Source organism: Hyperolius riggenbachi, chromosome 11 (genome assembly GCF_040937935.1).
Source record: "Hyperolius riggenbachi isolate aHypRig1 chromosome 11, aHypRig1.pri, whole genome shotgun sequence".
Lineage (NCBI taxonomy): Eukaryota > Metazoa > Chordata > Amphibia > Anura > Hyperoliidae > Hyperolius > Hyperolius riggenbachi.
This window is the reverse complement of record NC_090656.1, coordinates 53,891,525-53,913,136: the sequence shown is the minus strand read 5'-3', so window position 1 is coordinate 53,913,136 and position 21,612 is coordinate 53,891,525. Positions and strand designations below refer to the sequence as shown.

At 47.2% G+C, this 21,612-nt stretch overlaps 1 protein-coding gene across 4 annotated transcripts in view; it reads left to right on the top strand.

Annotated features, from left to right (window-relative positions):
- Positions 1-21,612, top strand: part of LOC137537693 (fatty acyl-CoA hydrolase precursor, medium chain-like) — a 138,766-nt gene that overhangs the window by 35,122 nt on the left and 82,032 nt on the right. For all 4 annotated transcript variants that reach the window (XM_068259624.1, XM_068259626.1, XM_068259625.1 and 1 more), the window contains 5 exons: positions 234-438; positions 11,245-11,383; positions 14,745-14,878; positions 19,368-19,521; positions 20,220-20,333. In XM_068259624.1, the coding sequence (XP_068115725.1) occupies positions 234-438; positions 11,245-11,383; positions 14,745-14,878; positions 19,368-19,521; positions 20,220-20,333 (746 nt within the window). The remainder of the gene's footprint in view (positions 1-233; positions 439-11,244; positions 11,384-14,744; positions 14,879-19,367; positions 19,522-20,219; positions 20,334-21,612) is intronic.

Sequence of the window (21,612 nt, the reverse complement as noted above, 5' to 3'; positions counted from 1 at the left end):
CCCCTCCCATAGTGTGTTGTCAGGGCTATGGCCATGACAGTTTGCTGTCTGTCAACCCTATTGCATTGTGGGAGATAATGCAATTGCCAAACTAATGCAACTTCTCCACTCTGCAGATTGCCTCTGTCCAGTTCGAATTTTAGTTGAGGCAGAACACAGTTTGTTCTAGAAAATTATTTGTTAGTTTTCATCTATAGCTTTAATGTATTTATTTATATAAAATTTATTTTAAGGCTTGGGGCATGAAAGACCAATGGTGGACACAAAATATGGGCAGCTCCGAGGACTGATGCTAACGGTGAAGGAGACCCCTAGAACCGCAGATGCATTTTATGGAATCCCGTTTGCGAAGCCTCCAACTGGATCCTTACGGTTTAAAGGCCCAGAACCCCCTGAGCCCTGGGAATCTATCCAAGATGCCTCCAAACTTCCCCCCATGTAAGTCCACATAGGTTCTGCTAATAATAACTTTGTTTAGTGGAAACTTTAAAGTACCCCTGACTAGCACACAGCACCATCCCACTTCTCCAGTGGCCCCCTTCTGCCATCAAATATGGGCAGGGAGTACGTTCTTACTCCCCTCTTCCCATCCTTAACTACACCCCCTCCACTCGCTGCTATAGTTCCCCATATGATTCACTGCATACAGCGGGCAGGGGAGCTACGCTGCGTACGGTCTTGTGGTGATTGAGGTAGGAAGGATATCCGATATACGATCTCAATTATCACAAGTCCACACACAGGGCAGCTCCCCTGTGCACTGTGTGTAGTGGATCATAAGAGGAACTATAGAGGCAAGTGGAGGGGGCTGAATTATGGACAGACAGAGGGGAGAATGAACTGCCACTTCCTCCCTGCCCATATTCGACGTTCGGCTCAGTCAAAGATTACGACTGAGCAGAATTGGGGCTATAGGGGGCACTGGAGGGTGGTGCTGTGTAGTAGTCGCACAGCACCAGTAACAAAAACGATATTAAAAATATCGGGGCCAAGGTCGGGGTCAGGGGTACTTAAATAGTCAAAATATCTACACTGAAACACAGCTGTTCTGAGTGAATTTTTACAATAACAATGAGTTTCTATTTCAAAGTCATCAAGCAACATTTCAAACTACTGCAAAATTTACTTCGGACAATTCAAGGAGTAATTTTGCCATGATTTATAATTTCCCCAAATTCCATTTCAAAAATAAGAACTTTTTTGAAAATATGTTTCATCTATACCGTAGACAACAATGCATTTGGCGAAAATGCGTTTTGCCATGGCAATATATTTACATCTGTGTGAAACTTATGGTGAAATGAAAATGGCAGTATTTGCTCATCGCAACTGTTGTAGCACTCTCACTGTGAACACACTATGGCAAAGCAAAAATATTTTAGTCAATACCATGAATGTAATTTCTTTTAACTTGCGTAATGGATGTGAAAGTTATGCAAATCAAGACTACCCCCAAAATCGTAATTGTAAAAATTATGCAAAAAAAAAAATCATATGGTAAATTACCCATTAAAGGATACCCGAACTGACATGTGACATGATGAGATAGACATGTGTATGTAAAGTGCCTTGCTCACAAATAACTATGCTTTGTTACTTTTTTCATTATCTGCCTGAAAGAGTTAAATATCAGGTATGTAAGTGGCTGACTCAGTCCTGACTCAGACAGGAAGTGACTACAGTGTGACCCTCACTGATAAGAAATTCCCCTTTTTATATCTTTTTTTGCTCTCAGAAGCCATTTTCTGCTAGGAAAGTGTTTTATAGTTGGAATTTCTTTCTTTTTTTTTTTTTTTTTTTTGTAAATCAAGTTTTATTGGTTCAAAGAATCCAAAAACAGTGATTAACCCAAAACAATTGAGGGTACGCAGACCACTCAAATAGAGTAGAACAGCAGAATATGTAACCTGATAACATTACACAGAGACAAGGAAATACTATAATATCACAAGCCCTTGTGGAAAAATAATCGAAAGATAGTGGACTACAGTACAGTAGAAGAGAGCCAAATGAGAGTATCACTGCACAGGGTTCCAGAACCTTTTTATCAATTTTCTAACAGAGTTTAGGGGAGGGATAGGGAAAAGAGACAGAAAGAAGGAAAATAGTAGAGAAAGGGAGTAAGGGAGAAAGGAGGGAGCACCAACAAAGAGGCGTATACCCAAATGTATCACATGATTGGGAAGATATAGGAAGGCAGAGAATCCCAAGGGTTACATATATATATATATATATATATATAGGGAGCAGCATAGAGAAGATCATGGATGGGTAATGGGGGGGGGGGGGGGTAAGTTTGTCTTCTCTATAGTCTATCCACACTGACCACTGAATGGTGAATTGTTCCCTCTTGTTCTGGGCGGAGAGTACCAATTCCTCCATTCTCATAATATCATTTATTGTCTCTATTAATTCCAACCGACCAGGGGGTATGGTAGCTTTCCAATTTTTGGCAATGAGATAACGCACTGCCGTAAGTAGATGGCGAAGGAGGTCCTTCCTGGCCGATTTAATGGAGCCAGGTAAAAGAGAGAGTAGAGCCATTTCCGGAGAGGCGATAATCTCACAGCAGTACATATCTCCATACCAAAGGAAAACATCCTCCCATAAGCCCTTTACAATTGAGCAACTCCACCACATATGACTATAAGAACCCACTTCCAGGCCACAACGCCAACACATATCAGATGCACCAGAAGACCATGTACATGTCTGAGTAGGTGTGCGGAACCAACGTGTCAGTAATTTGTAATTTCTCTCCTGGGCGCTATTAGAGACAGAGGATTTGTGTGTTAAAGTCAAAACTTTATCCCATTCCTGGGAGGAGAGAGAGCGACCCAAGTCGCCTTCCCATTTAGAACAGATGTGCTCGAAAGATGAAGGCAAAAAATCCAGCAACATCTGGTATAAAAGGGAAAGTACATGTTCAGGTCTCTGTGAACAGGTGCAGAGTTCTTCTAGGTATGTGAGTTTCCTGGAGAATTGGGTAAGTACAGGAAACTTTTGAATATAATTTCTCAATTGTAAATAGTGAAACCAGGACAGTCAGGGCCTGGAAGGGTTAGAGAATGTTGGTAGGCAATGTATATCTGGTAGCTGGCCATTGTGGAGGATGTGTCTGAATTGGGGCCAATCTCCACGTGAAAAGCCCAAGAAAGTGTTCACACATGTGGCTGGAGGAAACCCCAAATTGTCAAAAAGTGGAGACAAAGGACCAGGAATGGAGAAAATAAATGAGCTGGAGAGCAATGAATCCCAGTTGAGCAGAGTGGACTTCACCCAGATTGGTATATAAGGAATGGATTTACGATAAGCAGGGTCTGTCCAAGGCAAGGCGCTAGTATCCAAGCCCAGGAGGTTAGATTCCAGAGATACCCATTGTTTGGATTCCCTGTTGTGGAACCAGTCAATTATGTGTGTGAGAGAAGCTGCTTTATGATACAACTCAATGTCGGGGAGACCAAGTCCACCATCAGATTTGGATTTACATAGTAGTGAATATTGGAGGCGTGGAAGTTTATTTGCTCCCCAGATGTATCTGGTGAAAAGGCTTCTAATGGCTCTGAAAAAGGGTTTGGGAATGTTGAGAGGTATTGCCTGTATGACATAGAGGAATTTGGGGAGTATGTCCATTTTTAAAGTGTTAATTCTGCCCAACCAGGATGGTCTATTATAGGATGGTTTTTGAAGTTGTTTAGAAATCAATTGGAAGTGAGGAAGGTAGTTGAGTTGGTACAGGTCTTGTAGGTTAGAGGGGATATTTATTCCTAGATAGCGTATGTGATGATGGTTCCATTTAAAGGAGAAGTTCTGTTGAAGTCTTTCGACCGTGCAGGGGGGTAATGAAATATTAAGCATTTCAGTTTTGGACAGGTTAATTTTGAAATTGCTCAAAGCTCCAAATCGTGCAGCTTCTACAAGAATGTTGGGGATGGAAATAAGGGGGGAGGTAATGAAAAGCAGTAAGTCATCAGCGTATAGTGTCGTCTTATAGTGTAAGGAGTTAGAGGAGATACCCTGAATGGAAGGGTTTGACCTGATAGCTTCAGCGAGGTGTTCCATTGTTAGGATATACAGCAAGGGGGATAAAGGGCAGCCCTGCCTAGTTCCATTACTGATAGGGAAGGCGTCCGACAGGATCCCGTTTATAGTTGGAATTTCTTATCAGTGAGCGTCACACTGTAGTCACTTCCTGTCTGATTCAGTCAGCCACTTGCATACCTGATATTTAACTCTTTCAGGCAGAGAAAGAAAAAAGGAACACAGCATAGTTATTTGTGTGCTAGGCACTGTACATACCCATGTCTATCTCATCATGTCACATGTCACTTCAGGTATCCTTTAAATTGAACAGATATTTAAAAAATGGTATTGTGTGTGGCTAGTGTTGGGCGAACATCTAGATGTTCGGGTTCGGGCCGAACAGGCCGAACATGGCCGCGATGTTCGGGTGTTCGACCCGAACTCCGAACATAATGGAAGTCAATGGGGACCCGAACTTTTGTGTTTTGTAAAGCCTCCTTACATGCTACATACCCCAAATTTACAGGGTATGTGCACCTTGGGAGTGGGTACAAGAGGAAAAATTTTTTAGCAAAAAGAACTTATAGTTTTTGAGAAAATCGATTTTAAAGTTTCAAAGGGAAAACTGTCTTTTAAATGCGGGAAATGTCTGTTTTCTTTGCACAGGTAACATGCTTTTTGTCGGCATGCAGTCATAAATGTAATACATATAAGAGGTTCCAGGAAAAGGGACCGGTAACGCTAACCCAGCAGCAGCACACGTGATGGAACAGGAGGAGGGTGGCGCAGGAGGAGAAGGCCACGCTTTGAGACACAACAACCCAGGCGTTGCATGAGGACAAGAAGCGTGCGGATAGCATGCTTTGTACCGCCATGCAGTCAAAAATGTAATAAAGATAAGTGGTTCAATAAACAGGGACCACGCGGCAACGCTAACCCAGCAGCAGCAGACGTGATGGAACAGGAGGAGGCGCAGGAGGAGAAGGCCACGCTTTGTGAGACACAACAACCCAGGCCTTGCATGAGGACAAGAAGCGTGCGGATAGCATGCTTTGTACCGCCATGCAGTCATAAATGTAATAAAGATAAGAGGTTCCATAAACAGGGACCGGCAACGCTAACCCAGCAGCAGCAGCAGCAGCACACGTGATGGAACAGGAGGAGGCGCAGGAGGAGAAGGCCACGCTTTGTGAGACACAACAACCCAGGCCTTGCATGAGGACAAAAAGCGTGCGGATAGCATGCTTTGTACCGCCATGCAGTCATAAATGTAATAAAGATAAGAGGTTCCATAAACAGGGACCGGCAACGCTAACCCAGCAGCAGCAGCAGCAGCAGCACACGTGATGGAACAGGAGGAGGCGCAGGAGGAGAAGGCCACGCTTTGTGAGACACAACAACCCAGGCCTTGCATGAGGACAAGAAGCGTGCGGATAGCATGCTTTGTACCACCATGCAGTCATAAATGTAATAAAGATAAGAGGTTCCATAAACAGGGACCGGCAACGCTAACCCAGCAGCAGCAGCACACGTGATGGAACAGGAGGAGGCGCAGGAGGAGAAGGCCACGCTTTGTGAGACACAACAACCCAGGCCTTGCATGAGGACAAAAAGCGTGCGGATAGCATGCTTTGTACCGCCATGCAGTCATAAATGTAATAAAGATAAGAGGTTCCATAAACAGGGACCGGCAACGCTAACCCAGCAGCAGCAGCAGCAGCACACGTGATGGAACAGGAGGAGGCGCAGGAGGAGAAGGCAACGCTTTGTGAGACACAACAACCCAGGCCTTGCATGAGGACAAAAAGCGTGCGGGTAGCATGCTTTTTACCGCCATGCATGCAGTCATAAATGTAATAAAGATAAGAGGTTCAATAAACAGGGACCGGGCGGCAACGCTAACCCAGCAGCAGCAGCACACGTGATGGAACAGGAGCAGGCGCAGGAGGAGAAGAAGGCCATGCTTTTTGAGACACAACAACCCAGGCCTTGCATGAGGACAAAAAGCGTGCGGATATAGCAGCAATGCTTTTTGCCGCCATGCAGTCATAAATGTAATACAGATGAGAGGTTCAATAAACAGGGACCGGAAACGCTAAACCATCCCAGATGTTCATTGGTCATGTTACTTGGTTGGGGTCCTGGAGTGTTGCGTAGTCGTTCCCAATCCAGGATTGATTCATTTTAATTTGAGTCAGACGGTCTGCATTTTCTGTGGAGAGGCGGATACGCCGATCTGTGACGATGCCTCCGGCAGCACTGAAACAGCGTTCCGACATAACGCTGGCTGCCGGGCAAGCCAGCACCTCTATTGTGTACATTGCCAGTTCGTGCCAGGTGTCTAGCTTCATGCCCGGTTTCAGGTCCAGCGGTGCCAGCCACAAATCCGTCTGTTCCTTTATTCCCCTTCAAATTTCCTCCCCTGTGTGCTGCTTATCCCCAAGGCAGATCAGCTTCAGCAACGCTTGCTGACGCATGCCAACAGCTGTGCTGCACTGCTTCCACGATCCTACTACTGCTGGTGCTGGGTTAGCGTTTCCGGATGAGGTACAGCTTTGAGATGCGTTGGAGGAGAAGGAGTCAGAGAGGTAGGTGCTGCTGTTGTTATCCAGTGGGAGGGACGGCGGTGCAGCTGTTTGCGGCGTGGGCAACACCCGCGCCGTAGCAGGTGAGGAATCGCTGCCAGGCTCCACAAGGTTCACCCAGTGCGCGGTAAGGGAGATGTATCGACCCTGGCCGAACGCACTCGTCCAGGTGTCAGTGGTGAGGTGAACCTTGCAGGCAACGGCATTCTTCAAGCTTCGGGTTATTTAGCTGACCACGTGCTCATGCAACTCAGGCACTGCAGAGCGTGCAAAGTGGTAGCGGCTGGGAACCACGTAACGTGGGATGGCCACTGACATCATGCCCTTGAAGCTGTTTGTCTCCACCACTCGATATGGCAGCATTTCGCAGGCCAGAACCTTGGCTATGCTGGCTGGCTGTTACTGCCACGGCCCGGGGGTCATTTGCTGGCAATTTCCTCTTGCGCTCAAACATCTCAGAGACAGACAACTCAACCGTAGGGCTGCACACCGAAGGGCTGTTGGTTGTTGTGTTTGATGAACACTGGGAGACCTCAAGAGCACTAGTCCGGAAAGTGACAGTGTCAGCATCGTCTGATGTTTGTGAATGTTGTGAACCACGCAATGGCTGGGCTACTGCTGCTGCTGAGGCGGGTCTGGTGGTGAGTCTGGTGAACCCAAGGGAGGCAGTGTTGCTGGTGGTACCCTGTCCTGCCGCGTTTGCCCACAGAGTGGGATGTTTGGATAGAATGTGGCGGCTCATGCTGGTGGTGGAGAGGTTGTTAATACTTTTCCCCCTGCTCAGACGGGTCTTGCACACCTTGCAAATCGCCATGGTAACATCCTCAGTGCAGTCTTCAAAGAAAGCCCAGACTTTGGAGCACCTGCCTTGCTGGCGATTTCTGTTTGCGCCTCTTTTGCCTCTCACTTGAACTTCCATGCTTGCGGTGCCTGAAATTGCGCGCCGCTTACCTTGTGGCACAAGGCGAACTCGTGCAGCAGTGGGTTCCTCAACAGACTCATCTGTGCTGCTGCTACGACGGCGATGTTCTCGTTCACAAACAAAATCTGGGTCTATGTCCACATTGTCCATACCCTCCTCTTCCATCTCCTCAAACTCGTCATATGTCATTGTGGGGGGCCGCCGCCGTGGAGTAGAGCTCCCCAGAACAACCTCTGCGCAGCTCACTCCAACGTCGTCTGGTTATCTGGCAGTTGTGTGCGTGGTGTCGCTGCCGGTTGTGTCAGCTTTGTGCCCACTGGCTCCTTGTAACTGGCTGAGGACTCGGACCTCGTGCGTGATGTGCTGGTGCTGCTTAACCCACTGCTGGACGCTTGAGAGGTCATCCAAGTAATTATCTGGTCCTGTTCTTTTGGATCTGTGAGGGTTGTTGTCCTGGACAACATGGGCGGTATTGAGTGGGTTTTCTTGGGTGCTCCCCTGTGGCCTGTACGTGAACCGTCAGGGGAAACACCTCTTCCCTTGCCCCTCCCTCTTTCACCGGATTTCTTCCTCATTTCACTTATCCTTAAAGTACACGCTGACTGGCAGCAGTACAGTGGCAGTACAGAAATGCTATACAGTGGGGGGTGAGCGGTGTACCACTATTGTCAGCAGCGACACAGAGCACAATGCTATACAGTGGCGGGTGAGCGGTGTACTACTGTTCCCAGCAGACACAGAGTGGAAGTAAACACAATGCTATATAGTGTGGCTGAGCCGTGTACACAGAGTGGCATTAAACACAATGCTATATAGTCACCCCGAACAGGGTGATGTTCTGCAGAACCCGAACAGTGGCAAACACTGTTCGCCCAACACTACTGGGAGGGAACGCAGATTTTAGTACCTAAACACACGATACAACATGTTTTCCGGGGTCGGACTCTGAGGCACATACAGATGGTCCCGATCATCATCCTCATCATACAACTCTTCTCCTGAGTCTGACCCACCCACCACCTCTGCCACCCCAACATCCCCAGACACAGACCCCTCATCGTCCTCAACATTAACTTGGGATGCTGGCCTGAGCCAGACCTCCTCCTCCACATCAGGCCCCATAATCTCCTCAATGGCAGCCCTCATTAATCGCTCTGGCGACGGACCGATGGACACAACGTTCTCCTCCAGGGAGGGCTGCTGCTGACCACTGGCTGCTGGGGTGGATGTTATAGCTTGCGTGGGGCGTTTGCTGTTGCTGTTGTTGGGAGTGCTGCTCACAGCGGAGGTCTCTGGGGAACTCATGTTGAGCTCATATAGTGGTTGACGGTGAGTGGAGTATTACTGATCCCAGCAATATACACACTGACTGGCAGAGTACGCAATGCTATATAGTGTGGCTGAGCGGTGTACACAGAGTGGCAGTAAACACAATGCTATATAGTCTGGCTGAGCGAGCGGTGTACTACTGTTCTCAGCAGAATCAGAGTGTCAGTAAACAATGGTATATAGTCTGGCTGAGCAGTGTACACAGAGTGTCAGTAAACAATGGTATATAGTCTGGCTGAGCGGTGTACACAGAGTGTCAGTAAACAATGGTATATAGTCTGGCTGAGCGGTGTACACAGAGTGTCAGTAAACAATGGTATATAGTCTGGCTGAGCGGTGTACACAGAGTGTCAGTAAACAATGCAATATAGTCTGGCTGAGCGGTGTACACACAGTGTCAGTAAACAATGCTATATAATCTGGCTGAGCGGTGTACACAGAGTGTCAGTAAACAATGGTATATAGTCTGGCTGAGCGGTGTACACAGAGTGTCAGTAAACAATGGTATATAGTCTGGCTGAGCGGTGTACACAGAGTGTCAGTAAACAATGGTATATAGTCTGGCTGAGCGGTGTACACAGAGTGTCAGTAAACAATGGTATATAGTCTGGCTGAGCGGTGTACACAGAGTGTCAGTAAACAATGGTATATAGTCTGGCTGAGCGGTGTACACAGAGTGTCAGTAAACAATGCAATATAGTCTGGCTGAGCGGTGTACATAGAGTGTCAGTAAACAATGCTATATAATCTGGCTGAGCGGTGTACACAGAGTGTCAGTAAACAATGGTATATAGTCTGGCTGAGCGGTGTACACAGAGTGTCAGTAAACAATGGTATATGGTCTGGCTGAGCGGTGTACACAGAGTGTCAGTAAACAATGGTATATAGTCTGGCTGAGCGGTGTACACAGAGTGTCAGTAAACAATGGTATATAGTCTGGCTGAGCGGTGTACACAGAGTGTCAGTAAACAATGGTATATAGTCTGGCTGAGCGGTGTACACAGAGTGTCAGTAAACAATGGTATATAGTCTGGCTGAGCGGTGTACACAGAGTGTCAGTAAACAATGGTATATAGTCTGGCTGAGCGGTGTACACAGAGTGTCAGTAATCAATTGTATATAGTCTGGCTGAGCGGTGTACACAGAGTGGCAGTAAACACAATGCTATATATAGCGTGGCTGAGCGAGGTGCACAGTGGCAGTACACACAATGCTATATAGTCAGGCTAAGCCGTGTACACAGAGTGTCAGAAAACACAATGCTATATATAGCGTGGCTGAGCGAGGTGCACAGTGGCAGTACACACAATGCTATATAGTCAGGCTAAGCCGTGTACACAGAGTGTCAGAAAACACAATGCTATATATAGCGTGGCTGAGCGAGGTACACAGTGGCAGTAAACAATGCTATATATATAGTGTGGCTGAGTGAGCGGTGTACTACTGTTCCCAGCAGCGACACACAATGACTGGGGGGGACCCTGGCTAGCGTGGCTGGAGAGCGAACTACCCTGCCTGCCTACCCAAAGCTAAACCCACAGAGAAATGGCGGAGATATGACGTGGTTCGGGTATTTATTTACCCGAACCACGTGACCGTTCGGCCAATCAGAGCGCGTTCGGGCCCGAACCACGTGACCCGTTCGGCCAATCACAGCGCTAGCCGAACGTTCGGGGAACGTTCGGCCATGCGCTCTTAGTTCGGCCATGTGGCCGAACGGTTTGGCCGAGCACCGTCAGGTGTTCGGCCGAACTCGAACATCACCCGAACAGGGTGATGTTCTGCAGAACCCGAACAGTGGCGAACACTGTTCGCCCAACACTATGTGTGGCCACCTTAAGCCTGAGGTGTCTTCTTCCATCCCTCTTGCATATTTGAGTTGAGTGAAGAAGTGCCTCACCTCTTCAGGATCCACCAACGCATTTCCTCAGTTCAGCTGCTTGTCCTGTGTCTGTGATTTCAGTGGTGTTTGTGGTCATGGAACCCACTGTGGTGGCAGGTCATGTGATGACAGATGACACTGGAGCCATGGAAACAGGACAGTAAGCGGCAGAAGTGAGGAGATGAGTTCCTTGAATGCTGGAGAGCTGAGGCACTTCTCCACTTGCCACTAACTTTGCAGACTGTTGCTACCAGTTGTCAGTGCCATCCCCTACAGTATCCCACCTGAATCATATAATTCAGGTGGCTTCATAATAGGGTCAGCCCTGCACCTCACTAGGGCGCACAAATACTACGTACCTCTATGGACCACTAGTCAACTAATTAATGCTAATATCACTAATTTGCGCACATACCCGGAAGAGGCGGGATTCTAGCAAAGGGCTCTGGTTGGAGTTCTCCTTTAAAGGATGTGACCTGATTATGCTACCCCTGCTTCTGCAGGTGCCTGCAGCGTGTAGCATCCCTAGAAGACTTCAAACAATACCTCCAGGGGAGTCTGACTTTACCTCCGATATCAGAAGACTGTCTCTACCTCAATGTCTACACGCCGTCAGATCGGGACCCTTATACTAAACGTCCTGTAAGTAACTAACTAATATAATCATCAAACAGGTACAAATCAGGAAACCTGCTTTCTAGCTAAAAACACTTTCTAGTAGTTAATTGCTTCTTTATAAAGTTTCTCCAGCCAGCGCTCTGTGTAATTTAAGCAGAAAAAAGGCCTTTTGCTACATAAAGGAAATTTTAGGTAACCGCAAATGGTCAGTTAGTTACCTTGGGATTTTTCCAGTCCCCTGAAGTCCTCTGGTCTCTCACCGTCATTACGCCCCGCTCCGTTCATGCTGCATGTGCAGCCCTGTGCTGTGCACCTCCTCGTTTGCGCTCCTATAGCCTCCTTCCGCCTGCAACTGTCAGTGTCCTGTGCTGCCATGCTTCCGCCCTCAAGCTTCCAACTACCAGTGTCCTGTGCTGCCATGTCTCATCCTTCCAGCCTGCACCTATCAGTATCCTGTACTGCCATGTCTCTTCCTTCCAGCCTGCACCTATCAGTGTCCTGTGCTGTCATGCCTCCTCCTTCCAGCCTGCATCTCTCAGTGTCCTGAACTGCATATCTCCTTCTACTAGCCTGCACCTAACAGTGTCCGATGCTGCCATGCCTCCTCCTTCCAGCCTGCACCTATCAGTGTCCTGTGCTGCCATGTCTCCTCCTTCCAGCCTGCACCTATTTGTGCCCGTGTTACCATGCCTCCTCCTTCCAGCCTGCACCTATCAGTGTCTTGTGCTGCCATGCCTCCTCCTTCCAGCCTGTATCTCTGTGTAATGAACTGCATCTGCATGTCTCCTCCTACTAGCCTGCACCTATCAGTGTCCGGTGTTGCCATGCCTCCTCCTTACAGCCTGCATATCTCAGTGTCCCTGTGCTGCCACGCCTCCTCCTTCCAGCCTGCACCTATCAGTGTCCTGTGCTGTCATGCCTGCTCCTTCCGGCCTGCATATCTCAGTGTCCTGAACTGCATGTCTCTTCCTACTAGCCTGCACCTATCAGTGACCAGTGATGCCATGCCTCCTCCTTCCAGCCTGCATATTTCAGTGTCCCTGTGCTGGCATGTCATCCCCTTCCAGCCTGTACCTGTCAGTGTTCCTATGCTGCCATGCCTCCTCTTCCCAGCCTGCACCTATCAGTGTCCTGTGCTGCCATACCTCCTCCTCCCAGCCTGCACCTATCAGTGTCCTGTGCTGAAATGCCTCCTCCTTCCAGCCTACATCTCTGTGTCCTGTGCTGATTGGCTCCTCCTTCCAACCAGTACCTATCAGTGTCCCTGTGCTGCCATGCCTCCCCCATCCAGCCTGCACCTAGCAGTGTCCTGTGTTACCGTGCCTCCCCCTCCAGCCTCCACCTATCGGTGTCCTGTGCTGCCATATCTCCTCCTTCCAACCTGCACCTACCAAGTGTCCTATGCTTCCATGCCTCCCCCTCCAGCCTCCACCTATCGGTGTCCTGTGCTTCCGTGCCTCCCCCTCCAGCCTCCACCTATCAGTGTCCTGTGCTGCCTGCCACCCCCTCCAGCCTGCACCTAGCAGTGTCCTGTGCTGCCTGCTTCCCCCTACAGCCTGCACCTAACAGTGTCCCTGTGCTTCCTGCACCTAGCAGTGTCCCTATGCTTGAGGGAGAAGGGTTCTGTTTCTGTAGTATTATGTTATACTAGCCGACCCGCGGCATAGCATACGCTGCATAATGAGGTGGAGGGCAGGAAGGGGGTATTGGGCACAGCGGCGGACCCTATGTGCGCTCCCCCTCCAGCTTAAAGGGACTCCGAGCACAAAAAAAAAAAGAAAGTTGTACTCACCATGGGCTTTCTCCAGCCCAGTGCTGGTCGGGAGGTCCCACGCCGGCGTCCTGGCTCCTCTCCTTCTCCCCGCTCCGGAATGGCTGGCAGGCCGCAGCCCGGGCGACACTCTCCCGAGTGTCGGGCTTCTTCTTCCGCATATGACGCGGATTACGTCACACGCCGGCCGCCTCGCGTCATCATGGCGGCCGGCGTGAAAGTACTGCGCATGCGCGAACAAAGCGCGCATGCGCAGTACTTTCACGCCGGCCGCCATGATGACGCGAGGCGGCCGGCGTGTGACGTAATCCGCGTCATATGCGGAAGAAGAAGCCCGACACTCGGGAGAGTGTCGCCCGGGCTGCGGCCTGCCAGCCATTCCGGAGCGGGGAGAAGGAGAGGAGCCAGGACGCCGGCGTGGGACCTCCCGACCAGCACTGGGCTGGAGAAAGCCCATGGTGAGTACAACTTTCTTTTTTTTTTTGTGCTCGGAGTCCCTTTAAGCTCAGCAGGACCCCCCCTCCCTCACCTGGGTCCCCAATGTGCACTCCCCCTCCAGCTTAAGCTCAGCAGGACCCCCCCTTCCTCACCTGGGTTCCCCATGTGCACTCCCCCTGCAGCTTAAGCTCAGCAGGACCCCCCTCCCTCACCTGGGTCCCCCATGTGTGCTCCCCCTCCAGCTTAAGCTCAACAGGACCCCCCCTCCCTCACCTGGGTCCCCCATGTGCGCTCCCCCCTCCTGCTTAAGCTCAGCAGCAGCCGCCACTATTAGTAAGAGGCAGCGGGCGGGGATGACTCACCTCTTCCGCGTTCCAGCGTGCGTTCCACTGTCGTCACTTCCTGCAATGCCGCCACTGTATTGGTGTAATTTGCCTTCTTAAAACAGATGGAAATCTGCAATAATTCAGCTATAAGTGAACATTTGTGGTTACCCACAATGCACTGCTACTAAATATGCAAATTATCCCTTTTCACCCTTGGTAGGCCAAGCAAGCATTCAGAACCGCTGGTGTATAGCAAGCATATAGCTTTAAATTTTACCCATCATATCAAACCCACATGTAGACAACCTGCTTTGGACTTTTGGTCCTCATTAGTACATGGCAAGGATTGATATGGCTGTAAGAGATAGGGATTGGACCAGTACAACAGAGTAACCAAGCAGCTCAGGGTGACCCAAACTACTAAGAATGTATAGGGGGATAAAAGGGACCAAAAAGCCCTCCTACTAAAAAAAAAAGCAAAGCTTGATGTAATTTGCCTTCTTAAAACAGAAGCAAATCCGCAATTATTCAGCAATAAGTGAACATTTGTGGTTACCCACAATGCACTGCTACTGAATATGCAAATTATCCCTCTTCGCCCTTGGTTTGATATGGCACTACATCTTCTTCTTGCTTGGACCAGCCCCTTCTTCTTGCTTGGACCGGCCCTGGGGGCAGGGCGCTACTTCTTCTTCTTGCTTGAAGGTTGAGGCACTTACTCTATTATATATATATATATATATAGATATAAATTTGTCACAAGCTTATGGAGTAATAGCTGATAGGAACACGTGTTTCTGTTTATTATTCCTAAATATCATTGCTATATTTCATTCCCCATGATCTCCAGGTGATGGTCTTCATATATGGCGGTGCCTTATTGATTGGAGGAGCCAGTCTTTTTGAAGGATCTGCATTAAGCATCTATGAAGATGTGGTGGTCGTGGCCATCCAGTACCGACTGGGAGTTATGGGCTTCTTCAGGTAGCTGCTGGACCAGGTGTACCTAAAGCAGGGGTTGGGCAAACTTTTTGACTCATGGGACACAATGGGTTCTTAAATTTGTGTAGGCCCCCAGTTTAGGTGGCAGATGAGTGCCCCCCATATAGGTAGCCATGTGTTCCCCCAGCATGTGTTCCCCCAGCATTAAGGAGGAACGCAAGAAAGTTAATAGTGAATACATCAAGTACCAGCTGAGCCTCTGCTCTAGGGCCCTATGGCTGCTATGGCTCTTGCGATGCCCTTGCCCACCACCCCCTCTCCCCCCAGTACTGGGAGCCAAATGGAAACCAAATATGTCACCAGTCTAAGGTAAGCTCCCAGGGTAGCAGATGAGCGCCCCCCTCACACATACACACTGTTGGTGGACAGGAGGTGTGCCCATCAGTAGCCCTACCTCTCAAGTATAGGTATTAGATGGGCCCCCCTTTCGGGTGTAATGGAAGTCTCCTTTCGGGAGTAATGGAAGTCTTAGGTCAGCCCCCACTTTAGGTAGCAGGTGAGCCTCCCCAGAATAGGTAGCCAGTGCATCCCCAGTATTAACTACTTTGGCCTCCTGGACGTACTAGCTACGCCCAGGAGGCCATGTGCGCATCTGCGCGCTCCCGTGGCCGATCGTGCGCGCGCGCTCCCGGCCGCGGATCGTTAGCCCAGGAATCAGTGAATCGGGCTATGGTGCCCGATCACTGATTCCTCTCCCCCGCAGAAAAAGCGACAGCTTCTCTCAGAAGCTTCGCTTTTTGTGGCTGTTGCGTCCCCCATGCGTCTCTCTAAGCGTATGTTATGCTTAGAGTGACGTCATGTAAACAAACTCATGTCTGCCATCTTGTGGCCAAAAAGTAATACTACAACTAAAACTAAAAAAAAAAATAAAGATCAACACACATTTACATTATAACCCTATTGTTTACATCCCACCCTCCCAAAACTACCCAAATAAAATGTTTAATATAAAAGGTAAATACATGTTTTGTTTTTGTTTTTTTATTTTTTATATTAAACATTTTATTTGGGTAGTTTTGCACGCGCGCGATCGGCCGCGGGAGCACGCGGACGCTCACATGGCCTCCTGGGTGTAGCTAGTACGTCCAGGAGGCCAAAGTAGTTAAAACTGGGGATGCACTGGCTACCTATTCTGGGGTGGCTCATCTGCTACCTAAAGTGGGGGCTGACCTAAGACTTCCATTACTCCCAAAAGGAGTTCATCACAATGAACTGATCTATATCTTGTTTTTTCCACCACCAATTAGGCTTTCTTTGGGGGGTACATTTTGCTAAGAGCTACTTTACTGTAAATGCATTTTAACAGGAAGAATAAGAAAAAAACGGAAAAAATTCATTATTTCTCAGTTTTCAGCCATTATAGTTTTAAAATAATACATGCCTCCATAATTAAAACTCACGTATTGTATTTGCCCATATGTCCCAGTTATTACACCGTTAATATTATGTCCCTATAACAATGTATGGCGACAATATTTTATTTGGAAATGACGGTGCATTTTTTCCGTTTTGCATCTATCACTATTTACAAGTTTAAAATAAAAAAAATATAGAAATATTTCATCTTCACATTGATATTTAAAAAGTTTAGACCCTTAGGTAAATACGTTTTTTTTTTTTATTGTAATGTTGTTTTTTTATTTAAGGGTCTAAACTTTTTAAATATCAATGTGAAGATGAAATATTTCTATATTTTTTTTTATTTTAAACTTGTAAATAATGATAGATGCAAAACGGAAAAAATGCACCTTCATTTCCAAATAAAATATTGTCGCCATACATTGTTATAGGGACATAATATTAACGGTGTAATAACTGGGACATATGGGCAAATACAATACGTGAGTTTTAATTATGGAGGCATGTATTATTTTAAAACTATAATGGCTGAAAACTGAGAAATAATGAATTTTTTCCGTTTTTTTCTTATTCTTCCTGTTAAAATGCATTTACAGTAAAGTGGCTCTTAGCAAAATGTACCCCCCAAAGAAAGCCTAATTGGTGGCGGAAAAAACAAGATATAGATCATTTCATTGTGATGAACTCCTTTTGGGAGTAATGGAAGTCTTAGGTCAGCCCCCACTTTAGGTAGCAGATGAGCCTCCCCAGAATAGGTAGCCAGTGCATCCCCAGTATTAACTACTTTGGCCTCCTGGACGTACTAGCTACACCCAGGAGGCCATGTGAGCGTCCACGCGCTCCCGGCAGCGGATCGTTAGCCCAAGAATCAGTGAATTGGGCTATGGTGCCCGATCACTGATTCCTCTCCCCCGCAGAAAAAGCGACAGCTTCTCTCAGAAGCTTCGCTTTTTGTGGCTGTTGCATCCCCCATGCGTCTCTCTAAGCGTATGTTACGCTTAGAGTGACATCATATAAACAAACTCATGGCCGCCATCTTGTGGGCAAAAAGTAATACTACAACTAAAACTAAAAAAAAATAAAGATCAACACACATTTACATTATAACCCTATTGTTTACATCCCACCCTCCCAAAACTACCCAAATAAAATGTTTAATATAAAAAATAAAAAAAATAACATTACAATAAAAAAAAAACATGTAAATATTTACCTAAGGGTCTAAACTTTTTAAATATCAATGTGAAGATATAATATTTCTATATTTTTTTATTTTAAACTTGTAAATAGTGATAGATGCAAAACGGAAAAAAATGCACCTTCATTTCCAAATAAAATATTGTCGCCATACATTGTTATAGGGACATAATATTAACGGTGTAATAACTGGGACATATGGGCAAATACAATACGTGAGTTTTAATTATGGAGGCATGTATTATTTTAAAACTATAATGGCTGAAAACTGAGAAATAATGAATTTTTCCCGTTTTTTTCTTATTCTTCCTGTTAAAATGCATTCACAGTAAAGTGGCTCTTAGCAAAATGTACCCCCCAAAGAAAGCCTAATTGGTGGCGGAAAAAACAAGATATAAATCAGTTCATTGTGATAAGTAGTGATAAAGTTATAGGCTAATGAATGGGAGGTGAAAATTGCTCGGATGCATAAAGTGAAAACGACTAAAGGCTGAAGTGGTTAAGTAGCCCCCTTCAAAGTATAGGTAACAAATGTGCCTCTCCCTCAAATGCAGAGTTGTGAGCGTAACATAAATGAGTTACTCACCACTTCTCAGCTTCCTTGCTGACCTCCCTTCAGCCATGTGGCAGGTGTTCTCCCTATGGCCACAGCATGTCACTCTTCATGTGACTCGCTGTTACATATTGGGTCTCATGAACCCCCCCGAGGAGATGGACTAGTCCAAAACCCTTCAGATGTGTCAGGTCTTAATTATCTAATGTAAGCGCTCACAACATAGGAAAAAAGCCATTTATAGCGCATTTTACACGTGGAGAAATATGTGTATTATATATTTAAAAGGAACCCGAGGTGTGAGACCTATGGAAGCTGCCGTATGTATTTCCTTTTTAGCAATACCAGTTGCCTGGCTGTCCTGCTGATCTTTTTGGTCAGCAGGGTCTAAATCACAAACAGAACAAGCATGCAGCTAATCCCATCAGATTTGTCATAGACATCTGATCTGCATGCTTGTTCAGGGGATATGGCTTAAAGTATTAGAGGCCGAGGGTCAGCAGGACGGCCCGGCATTATTTAAAAGGAAATCCCTTGGGCTCCCTTTAAAGTGGACCTGAACTCAGAACTTCCTCTCTTTTTTAAAAAATAAGCAACGGCATAGTAACCTTTAAAAAGATTTCTTTGTTACAGCTGATCGAAATCCTGCAATAAATCTGCAGTGTATCTACTTCAAGCTTTCATGGCAGCAGATATATTGTTAACATCCTGTGTTTACCAATTAGCTTATCTGCCATGGCAGTCAGCTGACACAGCTGAGAGATCAAATTGCAACTTGTGATTAGACATGCTAAACTCTCTAAATACATACAGGGTGCACTTCTCTATGTTTTCCTTCTGTCCTGTGCAAGAGTTCAGATCCACTTTAACCTCCCTGGCAGTCAATTAAATCCACCAGGGAGGCAGCGCAGCACTATTTTTAAATTATTTTTTTTAAAATCATGTAGCTAGCCTAGCGCTAGCTACATGATAGCCGCTGAGCAGCATCCCCCCACCCCCTCTGATCGCCTCTGGCGATCAGGCCCATCAGGAAATCCCGTTCTGAACGGGCGCGATGACGTCACCGACGTTGTGACATCAGAGGGGGTCCCGATCCACCCCTCAGCGCTGCCTGGCACTGATTGGCCAGGCAGCGCACGGGTCTGGGGGGGGCACCCTCTAACTCCAGCACGAGGTTACCGCTAAGGAGGTTAAAGATGTGCATTATAAATTTGACTTTTTTTTTTCCACAATAGTGGTCCTTTAAATGTTACAGGGATAATCCACCTGTCGAGTGACTTTTATAACATTACTCCATAATATCAGCTTGATGCACTTTGAGACCCATTCAATGTGTTGTCCTTCTCTTCATGGTGACTGTAGCACTGGAGATGAGAGGGCATCGGGGAACTATGGATTGCTGGATCAAATCGCCGCTCTGCAGTGGGTCCAAGGGAACATTGCGAGTTTCGGAGGTGACCCCGAGGCAGTCACCATATTTGGCCAGTCAGCTGGAGGTCTCTGTGTTTCAGCTTTGGTGAGTTCAGTGATTAATGCATAGATATTAAGTGAATGTGTCCCTTAAGTGACACGTGACATGATGAGAGAAACATAGGTAAATATAGTAATAGCCCTAGAAAAACATTCTCTGAAGTCCCTTTCTGTGTCCCATCAAAGCAAGTAGTAAAAACTTGTGTTGTTATCTATACAAAAAGAATTTGTTGACAGCTTGTGAAATTCTGTCCAGCTTCCTGAAAAGTAAATAGAGGCTAAAATAGCTAACAAGCTTTGAGATAAGGCTTCTAATGAGGTTTAATTGCAGTAAAGTTCACTATTTGTCTTTCAGCTTAACAAGGAATAGTGTGGATTCTAAACAGCAACTGTGACAGTCTGATCGTAAAAATTAAGCTAGTAAACTGAATAAAAATATGAGCCTCATGTCCATGTTACTAATGTTCTATTTATCATCCGTACTACACATATAATTGATTATCTCATAAGTTTATTTTCACTTCAGGAACACTGTACAGGACCCTCTTCCCCAGCTCCTGGGGGAGGGGAGGGGTGTTACGCCCCTCATCTCATGTTTTGCTTTAATGCAAACTGTTGGAGCCTAGGCCAATCAGAATGATCAGGAAGTGCATATGATTGACCCAAGTCCAAGAAGAATACAATTTGCATGCATAGTAGAATGATTATCATAACCATCACAAAGTCCCTGTGTTCTGTTGCTAGGTGCTGTCTCCATTATCCAAGGGCCTCTTCCACAGAGCCATCGCTGAGAGCGGAGTGCTGCTACTGCCGAGTTACATCGCCCAAAAGCCTGAGGACTTCCTGTTTTACAATAACGTGAGTACAAGTGGAATTGCACTCAATAGGGAGATGGCGGAGAGGACCTCAGCGGAGAGGACCCTCCAGGGTCTTTAGACCAGAAATGAAGGAGTCTGCAGCACCACATCTGTAGTAAAAGCTCTTTATTGAATTAAAGCAATGAGAATGTCATGCACAGCAACAGACGCTGTTTCGGACCAACTGTCCTTTTTCAAGCTGTTTTGGCTTCTTTCCAATACAGCTTGAAAAAGGACAGTTGGTCCCAGTGGCGTCGCTAGGGGGTTTGATCCGGGGCACCGCCCCCGAATCTGTTGCCATGGTGCCCCGGATCCAATGTCCAGACCTCAGATCGCGGCGACTCCATCCGCCCCTCTCTCCCTCCCCCCGTCAGCCGTTCGTCCCGTCCTCCCGCACATTTACAAGCACCGGCTTACCTCTGCCTTGATTCCAGTGTGGAGTGCACAGCCGCAGACCTCTCTCTCCCTCCTGACTTTTCCCCTAGGGACCGGCTTCTGCTATTGACGCTGATTCCATCATTAGCAGAAACCGAGCATCGGGGAAACAGCAGGAGGGAGAGAGAGGTCTGCGGCTGTGCGCTCCACACTGGAATCGAGGCAGAGGCAAGCTGGTGCTTGTAGATGTGCGGGAGGACAAGTGGGGGAAGAGCGGGGGGGGGGGGGGGGGGGGTAGCCCCAGCCCCTATATCTACCTACCTATACTGAAACCCATATCTACCTACCTATAATGAAAGCCCCATACCTACCCACCTATACTGCAGGCCCCATACCTACCTACCTACCTATACTAAGGACCCCATACCTACCTACCTATACTGAAGGCCCCATACCTACCTACCTATCTATACTGAAAGCCACATACCTATCTACCTATACTGAGGACCCCCATACCTACTTACCTATACTGAAGGCCCCATACCTACCTACCTATACTGTAAGCCACATACCTACCTACCTATACTGAGGACCCCCATACCTACCTACCTATACTGAAGGCCCCATACCTACCTACCTACACTGAGGACCCCATACCCATCTACCTATACTGAAGGCCCCTTTACCTACCTACCTACCTATACTGAAGGCCCTATACCTAACTACTTTATACTGAAGGCCCCATATCTAACTACTTTATACTGAAGGCCCCATACCTAACTACTTATACTGAAGACCCCATACCTACTTACCTATACTGAAGGCCCCATACCTACCTATACTGCAGGCCCCATACCTACCTACCTATACTGCAGGCCCCATACCTACCTACCTATTGAAGGCCC